This window comes from Anomalospiza imberbis, chromosome 21 (genome assembly GCF_031753505.1).
Source record: "Anomalospiza imberbis isolate Cuckoo-Finch-1a 21T00152 chromosome 21, ASM3175350v1, whole genome shotgun sequence".
NCBI lineage: Eukaryota > Metazoa > Chordata > Aves > Passeriformes > Viduidae > Anomalospiza > Anomalospiza imberbis.
Genome location: NC_089701.1, coordinates 6,241,995 through 6,256,228, shown reverse-complemented (window position 1 = coordinate 6,256,228; position 14,234 = coordinate 6,241,995). Strand labels below are relative to the sequence as shown.

The 14,234-nt window shown below is 47.5% G+C and overlaps 1 protein-coding gene across 5 annotated transcripts in view; it reads left to right on the top strand.

The window, feature by feature from the left end:
* The window catches only part of COL27A1 (collagen type XXVII alpha 1 chain), a 140,994-nt gene that overhangs the window by 16,740 nt on the left and 110,020 nt on the right, over positions 1–14,234 (top strand). For all 5 annotated transcript variants that reach the window (XR_011005647.1, XM_068211426.1, XM_068211427.1 and 2 more), the window contains one exon: positions 8,524–8,577. Coding sequence is in view for 4 of the 5 variants with exons in the window: in XM_068211426.1 (XP_068067527.1) it covers positions 8,524–8,577 (54 nt within the window). In the remaining variant the exon portion in view is untranslated. The remainder of the gene's footprint in view (positions 1–8,523; positions 8,578–14,234) is intronic.

The following is a 14,234-nucleotide window of genomic DNA, read 5'->3' as shown; positions in this document are numbered from 1 at the left end:
GCAAGTGCAGAGATGGCTTCAGGATTTATATTTTTAAACAAAGTCTCATCTGTCTTTATGGTATAAGTTTTTCTTGGGTGTTTTGTTCTGCTTTTTATTTCTCATAGCCTGCACTTAAAACGTGCAAAAAGTTTCCTTTATAAATTTAACTACTGCATTCCACATAAAAAAATAACTCCTTTCAGGTTGTATATATTGGCCATTGTAAAAGCATACACACATTTTGTAATGCTAAAAGCACTCAGGCCCCACTAATTATCTGCTGGCTGTTCTTTTTTTTTTTTTTTTTCAAATTTGAGTATGCAAACATGATCTTTAAACTGGCCAACTTTTAGGGGGATTTGGTGTTCCAACCCAAATTGTCATTAGGAGAGAGGAGTTGTACATGTAAAATAAGTTTCTCCCAGACAGAGCCTTTGGTTGCCAAGATCCAGCCTAGAGGGAATTTTTATAGCTGACTTCTTAAAATAGTGAAAGAAGAGTTTACAATGGAAATATTGAGGCTGGCGTAAGGAATGACCAGCACTTGTCTCTGCAGAGCTGCTCCTTGGTGCAAGTAGCACCTAAAGTGGAATGGTTGGGTCTCCCCAGGTCTTCAATGGGAGACTTAACAGTTTGTGTTTCCTCCTGTCCCGTCTCAAAGCTGGGTGGTGATTTCTCTCCCTGTTCTTTGGGTATGGAGTCACCCAGGGTGGTGTTTTGTTCCCAGGCTCCTGCCCCTGGGAGAGGTGAAGGTGATGCCTGGGCAGGGGTTGAGAGTGGGTTACAGGCACCCATCCCTGATGGAGTCTTGGTGCTTGGAGAAGTTTTGCTAAATCCCTGAGTAGACAGAACAAGCTCCAACAATTTGATCTTTGAGCAGGCTTCTGTGTTTTGTGGAGAGTAATTTCAGGTATATTTCCCAGTGAAGAAATCCAGCAGTTGTGCATTTTCCTTTAAACATCACTTAGCTTTAAGGGGTGAATCTTTATACCTGCTCCAAGCCCACCAAAATCCTGACCTCTGCCACCTTCTTGCTCTTCAAGTGTCACGAGGATGACCAAGCTCTAAGCCCCTGCAATGTAAAGAGCTTGTTATTGAACTGGAGTGGAAAATCTCTCTCAGGCTTGTGAATCATAGCAAAGAAATGGATTCAGGCTGTGGAGGGCTGAGCGAAGAGATGGCAGGATTTTTCCATCCTGTCTGAGAACAACTGGAGTCCTGAACCGAGGGAAAGGAGAACTTTTTGAGGCTCTGTCTGGCCTTATTCTCTTTGACTGCTGGAAACAAAATCAGGGCTTGGGGAGGGAAAGGTTATGGCTTGGCTGAATCTGGCTGCCACACGGTGCTCAACAGCTCCTGTGACTCACTTGGAGATCTCTGTACCACACTTCCTTGGACGTCTCTGACGTGGGAAGGGAAAGAGGAAAAAAGATCGGAGTGGGGATGACATGTTGAGAAATTAATGCAGCGCGTCCATGGCCAGATGAGCATGTTTGAGAGCAAGTGCTGATAAATGTACTGTGCCTGAGTAATTACCTGGCACCATCCTCGTGCTGCCGGGCCGGCGTTTCTGATGAGGTCAGTGATATCCCAGCCTGGCCAGGGCAGGTCGTGGGCTGGGAATGTCATCTGCTGTCTGGCACACCGAGGGAAGGATAAGGTGATTAATTCGTTTTCCCAGTTGCTGCCTGATACAAGGTCTCTTCGAGAAGATTGTCACCCTGAGCAGGGAGGTGTTGGGGGGTGGAACTGCCTTCTGCCTGTTCAGCAAGGATTGGGGCCACCTCGGCTGCAATTTCTGGGCAGACTGGCAGCCACAGAACCCTCCCACCTAGAGGGAAAGGACTATTGTTCATCCTGATCATCCCAATGGCAGCCATGGGGCAAGGCAGGGATGACTCAGGCTCTGTGGTGTCTGCAGTTGAGGCTTTGTAAATTCTACTAAAATAGCCAATGAAATAATCTTAGCTGTGCAGAAAGGCCCTGTCCAACAATAGAGGAAGGGTTTGATGGTTAGAGGATAGTGAGCAAAGGACTGAAAGGATTTATTTAGGAATAAAATTCAGCACCGTCCATGTATTAATCTGTCCAGAAGGACCTTGTGGATGCTGTGCAAAAGGAAACGGAGACGCTGCATCCCACATACAACTCAGGCAGAGCATTAATGCTTCAGGAGTGCTGGGTTTGCTGAGCAGCTAGAGGAGGGAGGGCAATATGTTCTCAAAAAAGAAAAACTTCTTGGGAACCATTAATAACCACAGGCATTTGGGATCTCAGCTCTATGGTTTTTTTGGAGGGGAGAAATACCAAAAGGAACACCCAGATATCATGCGAAGTTAGTAACGCAGCACTGACTCAGCAGCTGGCTGAAGTCCCTCTGGATCATCCCCACTGCCCAAAGCATCTCAGCCAGCCTTGCTCCAGAGCTCCAGGCCCTGCAGCATGACCCCAGCACGTGGCTGGAAATAGCCTAAAATCCCCTTCAAAAGAAAAATGCATACTGAAAAACAGTATCAATTGTGAGCATGTCAAACTCTTGAACTAAGGCTGCGATGTGACGGGTATTTGAATCCTCCAGTGGATGGGGTGTCATTTGCTTGTCTAGACCAGCAGCAGGTTTGGCAGGGAGATTTTGGGGTGCTACTGTAGCCTCTGCCCTGCCCACCAGCACCACCTGCCAGGTAAAGCTGTGCTAAACCCCTTGCCCTGGCATGGCTGGGGACTAGCACAGCGTACCCGAAGTCAGACCTGTCTCCTCCTACATAAAGCTGCAATTCCATCCCTACAGCCAAGCCTCTTGACAAGCCTAAGGGTTATTTTTAGAGCAAGAAAACCACCCCTTATGCTGAATGTGCGGGCTGGGATCACTGAGAGGCTGTGGGAGCGCTGAGTAACACAAGAGGAGCAGGGGGTGTGTTTCAAGGACACCCCCAATATCCCAGTCAGAGGACAGGGGGGCTCGCAGCCCTCAGTTCCATCTGCATGGCCAGGAGCCCCAGGCTGGAGGCAGTGGTGGTGCCTGGCAGGCAGCTCCCTCTCCCTCCCTCTCTGCCTGTCTCCCTGTCTGCAAGGAACATGTGTTTCCAAGGTCCCCAGTCTAGACTGCTCCAGCTGCCATCCTCTGCACGAGCAGTTTGTCTTGGAGCACGGCTCCTTCCCTTAAGAAGCAATCCCAGCCAATTCAATCAGTGGGCAGGGGAGAGAGGTGACTGGAAATGCTGATAAAATCCATGAAGTGCCTGTTTCCAGTCCTCCTTGCACCAGAGAAGGCTATTTGAACTGCCAGCCCATGATAAATTAAGGAACACACAACATGTTTGAATATCTATTAATGAATGAGTCATATTAATAATAAAAAAAGACTGCATGCTTTGTATAATTCATGGGGAAAGTTTTATCCTTGCTCACATAATTGGATCAAAATTTTTTTGTGATTTAACCAGAAATATCCCTGAAGGGAAATCTTGCAGGCAAATGACCAAGCATCAGAGAGGTCTGTTTGTGTAAAATAAAGTTAATTTTGAAGAGAAATAGTTGATAGTGTGTTTGAGATAAATGTGCTGCAAAGGATCTAGGATTGTACATGTATACACAAGTATTTTTATAAATTTTTAAAAATAGAAAGTAAGTAGTAGAGTAGGTGATCCCTCTATTCCTTCCCAGCCTTTCAGGCTGCCTTCCAAGGTCTGGGATCGCTCCAGTGCCCTGCAGAGCCTGTTCCTGAAATGTCTCTGTAGAAAAGTGGCTTTCATCAAGCTGGAACACTCATATTTTGTTGTGTATTGTGCTGCTACTCTGTGAGGAACCCAGTTGTGGACAAGGACCTTTGTGTGATAGGTGTTGCACAGACCAGAGCAAACATCTGTGCCTGGTGAGGAAATTGTGTTACAAGGCTGGCTCTCCACCAGCAGCTCAGCTCCTGCCAGAATTTTGAGGGCTTTTTGTTTTTAGACTGGTTGAAACCCAGACATGTCCAAATTTTAATACGATAAGCCTGCCTTGGAGAAGAAAGTAACCAAAGTGTTGGGAGTTTTTCCCCCTAAAATTCTACCTTTGTTTTAGGCAGTTTTTGAAGCTGTGCAGTGCCTGGCAGTGACGGGGAGGTGAGGAGAGGTTGCCAGGCTGTTGAAGATGAGGGGTTTTTTTTCTCCTTCTATTCTTCTAAGCAGGGAATTTTGAATTCCAGTGCTGTCCCTGTAGCTGTTCCGTCCTTCCTTGCTGGTGTTTCCCAGATGTACAAGGCTAAAGGGTAGGTTTGTGGCAGTGGCCATCTTTCCTGTAGGAATATTTCTTTTCTTCTTGGAAGAAAACAGTTCAGGTCCTTTATATGCAGGGGGAACGTCACTCACTGCTCAGAACATGGTGTCAATGTGGGGAGAAGATTTTGGTGTGTTTTCTGAACTCCTTTTTAGGTTGACTTACTACAGGCAATAACACCTGAGAAAGAGGAATGTTCTCTCTTCTCTCCTCAGTCCTAGCAGGGTTTTGAACTTCTGGAACAGACTTTTCTGGGACACAGGAGAACTGTGCCACTAGTGGCTGGACAGGAATACATTGGGAATACCCTAAAGTAAATATGTCCATCTGTCAGTGTGCACTGGAATATGAGCTTAATAGTTTCCTAGGAAATCTCAGCTCTTTGCTGCCAGGCTGAGTACTCACCCCTGGGGAAACGGTTACAGGAATCCTTTGCTGTCAGACCAAGTTGATTCAGGAGTCATTTCCCAACTTCCAGCCCCAATTCTTGTACTCAGTGTGCTTTAACTCAAGCCTTCCACAGCAGGTTTGGCCTTGCTGAGTTTGGAGCTCAGAAGGCACCTTGCTCCCTGCAGCACTGCTGTGGGCAGAGGAAGCAGTGCGAGGGGGGTCACAGTGTGGGAGAGGCAGAGATATAAATTAGCAGCAAGAGGAAATGGCAAGATTTCCCTTATCCTCAGGGTCCGATGTATTTTCCTTTCAGACAAGTATGTTTAATTTTCCATTTGCAATTTGAAGCTCAGAGAGCTAAGATTTTAAAAAAAGTCCCTTTTGCAGCAGAAAGTTTCCCAGCAGCAGCTTAGAATAAATCCTATAATCATTTGGTGGGGTCGGTCGTCATTGCTAATGCTACCGTGGGAAACTGAGAAGGGTTAAACTTTATTGTGGCTGCCATGAGCTGCTTCAGGAACTGTTCAGGCTGGTTAACAGCTCAGCTGTTTGGCTTGAGAAGAGAGAGAGTATCTGCTGCTGCTGCTGAGTTTCTCCTTGATCTCTGATCTTGCTTTGTGTGATAACAGGGTGGGTGTTCTCTGCCATCAGTTTGCAGAAGGAGCAGGCAAGGAGCCAGAGAGACAAGAGCTGCCGTGCCGGGAGCAGGAGCTCACCACAGGAGCTCAGCTTTGCTGGTCCCTGCGATGGGAGGGCAGGGGCAGAGCATGATATCCTCACCCCACTGCCAGCAGCAGGAAATCCTCCTGCCCCTTGGAGCACTCCCCTCGGCTCCTGGTGGAATTCCCCAGGGGTGCCCTAAAGGGACAGTGGAGCGGTCCCCACAGGCTCTGTGTGATCTGAGCTGGGGGTGAGGGTGGAGGTGTCTCTGGTGAGGGCAGAGCCTTTGTGTGCAGGCTCTGGGCACCTCGCTGATGACATCTCCTGCTCCCCCCGTGGAGCCCTGCACCTGAAGGGGAACTGCATCCATCATTCGTAAGTAGCTGGGCCCTGATCCAGCCCATTCTCCTCTGGCTGCCTCTCTGGATGCACATTTTCCTTGAGTGAATTTCAGCATTGCTCTCCCCAGGCAAAGCCAGGTGGGATGTGGGGCTCTTGTCCCAGAGCTTGCTCTCTTGCCTGAGAGCATGGGCTGGGTGATACAGAGGCAGAGGGGAAATGGGTCACTAGGAAGGCACAGCTCATGTCCCACCCAACCCAGCCACCAAGGAACTGAGAAATGTGAGACGTACAAGGTGGCCTCATGGTGTGTCACTTCTCCCCACTGCCTGTGCCCATCCACTGCCCCAGTCCTCTTCCAGCTTGACTGGCTTCATTTTAAAGGTAGTCACATTCTTACCTTCTGCAGTTACTGCAGTGGCTGGCACCTTTTAGCCAGTCATCCCACCTTCTCCTTATCCCTCTTACTCCTCAAGAAAGGAAAAAATAAGTCTGAAGGGATGACAAATCAAAGCACCATGGCAGGGACTCTTGAATTGTGTACTGCTCTGTGCTTTTCCAGCTAGAAGCCTTTCTCTCAACTTTGTATTCCCACTCCAATGCTGGTATTAACTCTCTCCTTATTTTTGTGTTAGCTTCAGTCTGTTCTGAGCAGCCCACATTTTTGGAGAAGGTTTTTGCTCAAGCAGCCAAGTACAATTGCAGCTGCTGTTAGCAGGAAGGTGGAAAAGGTTACCTCAATTCTGGTACACGGGGAATGCCATGATCAGACAGTTGCATCTCCTCTTTTACCTCTTCTAAGGGTGTAAATGGGATTGGGTTTTGGTGGAGGAGAGATTAAAGACTTGGATTAATCTCTGATAAACTCTTATTAAACCTGTTGCTGCCTCAGTTGCACTGGACTCATGGTTTGATAGTTATCATCCCAACTAAAAGGGCATTGGGATATTTTTAATAAAAGCTGGAATTCTGGAGCACAATTATACAGGAGGTTTAAAAAACCCCTACAATTATGTGTCTATTTGCACAGCTGTATAATTGCATTATGCACGGGGCCCTGAGCTGGCACAATGGCAGGTTAAAACGCTGGGATATTGCTAAAATGAGGGTCAGCTGTATCAATGAGGGTTGTTAATACAAAGACCAGTAATACTGTGTTAGCCAGCAATAAGCAGCTGGCAGAGGGGTCACATGAAGTGTCCCACGCTGTGGAGACTGGACATCTCCAGGGCTGGGCAGCAGCAGTGGGTCATGTGGTGACAGAAGTCCATCCCTGTGTGCCACAGTGAGGGACATCAGCTGTCCTGTGCCGTGTAGGCTCCTTCAAAACAAGCCTTTTCTTGTTATCTTCACTACAGGGATAAAAAGTTACTATTTATTTGTTGTGCTGATAAATTAATAGCTCAGAGGACACTGGGCTTTGCTTATGCCTTCCTTGACTTTTTTTTTTTTCTACTGTGCCAAGTTTGGCTCTTAGATAGATAAGACTTTAGATAATGGACTTTTATACAACTTAATGTGCTGTTTACGTGTGGGAGGGTTGGTAGTATCAGGGGAGTATTTATCCATCCATTACCTGTATGGTTCAGGCAAGTTTTCTCTTTCCAAAATCTTTTCCTGGGCATGAGATTTAGGGTAGGGATCTCCTGGGTGGATTTTTTTCTTACTGAATCATGCCCTTGATGACTCCTGGGAGCTGCAGATCATGAGCTTTTTTGCTCCTGCTCGTGGGCAGTGGCAGCCTGAGCAGCTCTGAGCAGCAGGGCCAGCCTGGCAGGGAGGAGATCCCCCAGGGATGGCCCAGTGGGAAGGGAGCAAGGTCAGAATGTGGCCATGGGGCTCATCCTGCACCTGCTCCATGCACTGCACCTTCATCTGTGCAATGCTGTTCCTGGGACCTGCCGTGCAGGCAGAGAGCTCAGGCTGCCTTCCAAACACCCTTCACTGGCTGCTCTGCATGTGTCTCCCCACTGAATGCAATGGAAACTTGTCTTTTGTAGCAAGCTACCAGAATATAAATCCTCTGGGAGACACTTTAATTTGCAGTTATTCTTGTCAGACGTGTTTGGCTTGGGGGAAAAGAAGTTTTGAGGAGTTAGTAGGAGTTGCAGATGGCTCTCCAGAAATCTGAATTCTCCAGCCCATTGAAAAAAAAAAAAAAGAATAAATAGATGAACAAATTCAAAGGAGTTCAAACCTCGTTGGTTAAGTATTTTTTCCTAACCTGTTTCAGATCAGTGCACAGCTGGGCTCCTGGTATCTCCACTTTGTTCCTCCCCTCCTACAAGAGCCCCCACTACTCTGATGTGTATGACTCGACCTTTCCTTTGCTACAGAACCGTAGTTAAGAATTTCCAGCATTGACACCAATTTTATTACATTTTATAGCCTGCTGCTCTAAAATATGAAGTGCTGGGGTTGCACATAATCACAGATTATGTTGTAACTCATGTAGGAACCTACAACAGCAAGAGCTGCACGTGTCCAGCTGATAGAGATTAGAACACACAACGTGCTTCCCTTGCCAAGGTGCTAGCACAGAGCAGGAAAATCCAAAGCTGGGACACACTTGTGTTACCCCTATGATACAGGTCCAGGAGAGGGGAAGCACGAGACACAGCTGTGATCCTGGGAATGCAGGCTGCAGCAGAAAGATGGGGATGCTCTGTCTCTACTCTATGGAAATACGTGCTCCTGCAGAGGTTTTTGTGCGTGGCTTTTTATCCCTTTATAGCAATAGCATAAGTTGAAAGGAAGTTTTGGCTGTGATGCTGTAATTGGCCCTTCTCCCCAGCTCTACTCCAAATGATTGTGTTATGGCTCTCTGTGAAGCACTGTCAGGAGCACATTTTGTTACAGAATCATCACTAATAATACCTCTTTTTGTTTTTCTAGGGCCCACCAGGTCTGCCAGGCTTACCAGGACCCCCTGGCAAGAGAGGTTCTCGAGTAAGTGCTTTAAAAACTTCCATCCATTTGTATTTGAATCTGCCTGTCCTGTTGTTCCAAGGGCTGCTGTAGTCCCTGTGGCTGAGTAATGATTTCTACAGGATCCTCTCTGTTGAGGTCTGGTGTCCTCTCTTATTCTCTGTTGGAGGTTTTCAGGAGGCCACACTGGTGATTTGCAGCCTCCTTGAGCTAAGGTTTGGCATCAGCAAAGGCTGGGGGTGGATGTTTCCAAATGGCTGTCAGAAGAATGAGATCTGACTGTCTCATTTTGTTTCCAGTATCTGTTCCTTCTTGCAAACCCACTGCTGAATATTAGCTTTGGCTGCTTTTTGAACTACCCTTCCCTCTCCCCAGCTTCATGAATTGTTTAGTTCAAGGTCCTTCATTAGTGGGACCAAGGTCCAGGACCAAGCACTCAACACACACAGAGATGAGGTTTTTTTGTTCCCCAGACCGAGACCTGCTCTCTGACTCCTTTTCAAGCTCTAAAGCAGAATGCCTTATCTGTGTAGGAATTTGCAACGGCTCTCGCAGAATTTCTTCCTCCCCAGATGGAATTCTGATGCAGATCTTTGAAGGTTGAGTGCTGTGCTGAGCAAACATCTGGAGCTGAGTGCTGCAGCTAGCTGTGAGAAAAGCCTTCTGCGCTGGCCTCGCTCTCCCAGGGCTGGGCAGTGTGCCTGACCTGGATACGCTGGAGTGCTGGCACTGCTCTCCTGGCTGTGCTGTGTTCCTGGGAGCACAGTGCTGTCCCACAGGGTACAGCCATGGAGCCCCTTTCCCTAGCACTGGTGTGGGCTGGGAATCCAAAGGTGCGAGTGTCCGAGGCTGGAGGAAGGGAATATTTGGATCCGTGATCCAGGCAGCATCCTGGCCTGGCAGCAGAGGGAGATTTCCTCACACATACTTGGCTAAAACTCAACCCCCGTGTAATGTCTTTAAAGAGCAAGCAAGAGGCTGAGAGCTGGGAGGCTCGGCATTCCCCCAGGACACTTGTTACACTCCTGTGAGATCTCGCAGTAACCAGCAAAAATAAAATCATCTCCTTTCTCCAACAGTAAAATGCAGGTCTGCAGGACCCCTGGAGCCTGGGCCTGTGTGAACAGCCCTGAAAGCTGTTTGGGCTGTAAGTGAGCAGGGCTAGGCAGCACCAGGCTCGTGTTTATGGATGGGACAATCTGTTCCACGTTAAAGAAGTTTTTTTAGTGAAGCATCAGCCCTGATATCTTCTGTCACAAGTGCCCAAGCAGCTCCCACATCAGTAGATTGCCCAGAGTTTGCATTTCTTGGCATCCCCATTAAAGCTGGAAGTTGGTTCCTACCCCAGCTCATTGCTTATGAGGGGTGTTTGCTGTTACTTCTGCCAATCCTGTAGTTTGCAAACTAAGCTCCAGGTCTGGAGTCCCCAGCTGCATCCCCTGCCCGCTGTATGAGTGACCAAATTTCAGCTCCACATCCCAATTCCACTTGAGTTTCTTCTGAAGGAAATAGCATCATGGAAGCTGTGTCGTAACTGTCTGTTATTCCCCAGCTGTGGTGTGCTCCATCCTATATTTAAGATGATCCTCTGAAATACAATAAGCAACAGAGGGTTTCTGAGCTCAGTCCCTGCCAGAGGTGCTGAGAGTGGGTCCAGGAAAGAGTTCCCAGTTAGGAAGTGCTCAGCACAGCTGAGCCTGGCTTGGCTCAGACCTCTACAGAGAGGCTGTGCTAATTTTGGGAGGGGGCAGAAGGGTCACTCTATGAATGTCTGGCCTGGAGCACTGGAGACAGGACTGCTCTGTGCCTGAATTCTTTTGACTTTGGGAAGTGTTTCTCCTGGTAATTTTTTCTTGTGTCTCTTTGGGATTTAGGGATTTCATTGGAAAGTGAAGCTGCCAGGAACTAAGACAGGCTTAGGGGAATTCTTGCATCTTTTGCTTTTGTTGTGCTTGAAAAACTTTAAAATAAACGTGCAATATTGCAGGGGTCATGTTCTACCTCTCCCAACCTGATCCTCCAAAAAAGCAGCTGCAGAGTTCCTGCACCAGCCCATGGATAAGCCATGAGGTGTCCCATCAGGCTACAGCCCAAGTTTGGAGCTCCAGAGGAGAGGTGAACATTGCAGGCAGCTTTGCAGTGCTGGATGTAGAGGAAAGGAAGGATCTTTTTGTCACCAATGCAGTTTTTGGCCTAATGCATGAGATTAATTGTCCTTGTTGTAGTTTGCATAATTTCTGTGTTATTAATGCTAATAACAGTTGCCTGGCACATTTGAAAATCCAGTAGCAGCATTTGACTCGTGACTTTCTGTAACTGTGAAGTTGCCTCAGGCTGATGTGTAGTGCAGAATTTCCACCCCACATTGTCTCCTCCCTTTGTTCCCCCCATATTGGTCAGGGTAACATGAAATCTCTGATTAGCCTTTGCCTTGAGAGTGAGACTGTGGTGGGTGAGAGTCTGGAAGAAAATCTGGCTGCTCCTGTGGATCCCATGGATCTGTCTCCTGGTTTTCAGCAGATGAGTATCACCAGACCTGCCTGTGTAGTCTGAGGGTGGCTCTTCCATGTAGGTAATGCCACCTGCTTTGCAAAAAACACAGCCCAGACTCTGTAACAGCATGGAAGAGGTTCTGACTGGGACATATCTCAGCATTCAAGAGCGATCCAAGGCAGGGTAGCAGAGTGGATAGTGTGGCAGTCTTGTTGAAAATTACAGTTTCTCCATTTTTAAAAGCCAGTCCCCATTTCAGGAGCATGGAATTTATTGTACACCCTATCACTCCAGCAGCAGGGGCCTACTGAGACAGATTCAGGCTATTCCTGTGCTCTGCTCTCTGCAGCTATGAAAGCAAATTTTCATTTTCATAACAAGTGAAAACTGGGTGTTTTGTCTTCTCATTCTTTCTTGAGGAACTCCAAGAGAAATGAGTTAAAATTTGCAACAGCAATGGCTAATAACACTATCTCAGGAGCTCTCCAGTCTGTAAAGATGTTGCTGTACTGCCATGTGTGCTCTCTAGGAAGGGTTTCTCTGTCTCTATCCAGCTAGGATGGTTTTCAGCTTTTCATGTCTGCATTAAAGAATTTGAGATATAAGGTCTGTCCACACGGTTTGTTCTTGGATAAATGTGTGTGTGCCTAATCAAGTGTCTGTGTAAGATCTGAGGGAATGGCCATGCTAGCAATGAAGGATTTCCCCAGCTTTATGTGACGTGAAATGCCAGGCAGCTCATGGGACACCTTTTCCATGGTGGTAAGTGTGAGTGGTGGCACTGGGGGTGCACTGGGTGACACCCCCAGTTCTGTGCAAGCCATGGGTGTTGAGCTTTTATTATTGACCTTTGCATTTCTTCAAACATCAGGGTCTCCCAGGGAGGCAGAGGCTGGGGCTGGGATTTGCTCTCAGGGATGTGCCAACAAGCTCTACAAGGAGCTGTCAACAAAGGGCTCCCACTGGAGCAATCATTCCTTCACCACTGCAGCTTGTTCCTGCCTCACTGCAGGCTCTGTGAGCTTCACCCAGAGCTGTCTGCATGAGGGGCTTTGGACAGCACATCTGCATCCACCACAAACTGTGACTCGTTCCACTGGTGTGCTCTGACCAGCAAAGTTGACAGTTTGAGAGGATCTGCAGAAAGGAGCTGTGAGGAGTGACTCTTGGTCTTAAACCCTGCCTTCCAGATGAGGCTGTGGAAATCCCAGTTACCTGGTTTGCCTCTACGTGAAGGAAACAGCAAGTCTCAGGCACATGCCAGGCAGGAGTCCAGCTCATGGGATGGTTTGGGTTGAAAGGGACCTTAAAGATCATCTTGTTCCAACCTGACACCACGGGCAGGGAACCTTCCACTAGACCAGGTTGCTCCAAGCCCTGTCCAACCTGGCCTTGGTTGTTTGCTCAGCCCCAGGACAGCAAGAAAAGGGCAACAGTCAAACTTGCCAAAACACTTAAATAATTCAGGAAACCAGGTCCCACTGGTAGTCACTCCTTCTCCAACAAAGGAGCAAATGCAGATACCAGAAGTGTTTCATCCCTGTCCACACAACAGGTCAGAGGCAGAATCAGCAATAAAAAGCCTGATGTGCTGTAATTGCTCTTGGTTTATTTAAACTCTGAGACACCACAGGAGAAATCCAAATGGATGTGTGAAGGGAACACACATGCACTCCCTGATGCTTCAGGATGCACTTGCCATCCTCCTGTGAACCACAGCAGCTTGAAAGACTGGGAGGTGCCAGTGTAACATGTCCCTGTTACATTTGGTCTGTGGTTGGAAAAAATCTCCCTATCCTTCAAAATGCAGGGCTTCCCTCCTAAAACAAGCAGCTCAGTCAGCTGGGGAAATTCCCCAGTATCCTCATTCCATTAGGAAGATTTTCCAATTTCTGAAAAGTGTTTAAAGAAACAGTTTGCTTGGCTTCACTTCAAATATTTAGCTCTTTTTCAGCAAGCCAGAGGTCACAGTGGGATCTGTAGGTCAGAAGTAGAAAAAGTTGCTTTACACAGTGAAACCCCAAGACATAATGACTTTCAAATGAGCGGTCATTCCTCTGACTGGAGCTCTCTAGCATTTAGCAGGAGTTGGGAGGATTTTATTACCCTTCCTTGTGAATGCTGGAGGGTTGGGGGGAGCTGTGCACAGTCACACTTTTGTTAATTTTTGTGGGCTGGGAACCACAAGGCATAAAAGCGCTTCTGTGAGCAGGGTCCCATCTCCAGGCACCCCCGAGCTGAGCTGGGTGGCTCAGTGTCCTTCTCAAGCAGCATCATTCACACAGAAGGCATTCCAGGGAGATGGGAAACCCCTCCTCGCTTGGAGAACACATTCAGGGATTGTTCTGCTCTCCGTGCCACGGAGCAGCCTGGGGCTGCTGCTGTCCCATGGTAAAATTTTCCATGGAGTTTCTGGTACAAGGCTTGGAAGGTTCCAGATGCAAATCTGCCTGCTGCTAGATTGGATTATTTCAGCAGATATAGGAAGCTAAAGTGGGTGGGGAAATGAGCACCCGGGCAAATAGTGGCACATGCAGAGGGATTTTTTCATTTAGTGGTCTTAGCACTGTCCCACCCTGTGTGTAGATAAGAGGAGCAAAGTTGATGTATTGATGATAAATATATTTAGGAGAATCCAAATTTCTAGGTGGGAGTGGTAAATTGAATTAATCCAATATAGCAATTAACTGTTGCTGACAGCTCCCAAGGCAGCTGCTCTCCTGTGCCTTTTGTTACTCAGCCCATCTAACTGTGCCACACAGCATCTTCCTCCTCTGCCAAGAATGTGGGTGGAATCCCAAATTCAGGACTCACCATGTTGGAACACATCAAGATCAATTATTTTTTACAATTTTTAGGAGTGCTGGCAGACTACACCCTTTTCTCTCCACAGTTGCCAGAGCAGTTTCAGATGTCTGACACAAGCCCCAGAACTGGTCACAGCAGTTTCCTTCAAGCCAGACTGGACTTCCCACCATCATTTCATCACTAGGATGTGGCCACTTCCACTAGGATAAAACCACATCAGTCTTTAGGGACAGGATGAGTCTCTGACCTTCCTTTGCCTGGATTGCACTGGATACACTCTGTCAGACTCATTGAACTCGGTGGTGAAGGCTCTGTTTTATCTCAGGAGTCTCTGTTTTCATAATCACAGTTTTAATCACTAGAAACTGTGACTGGAT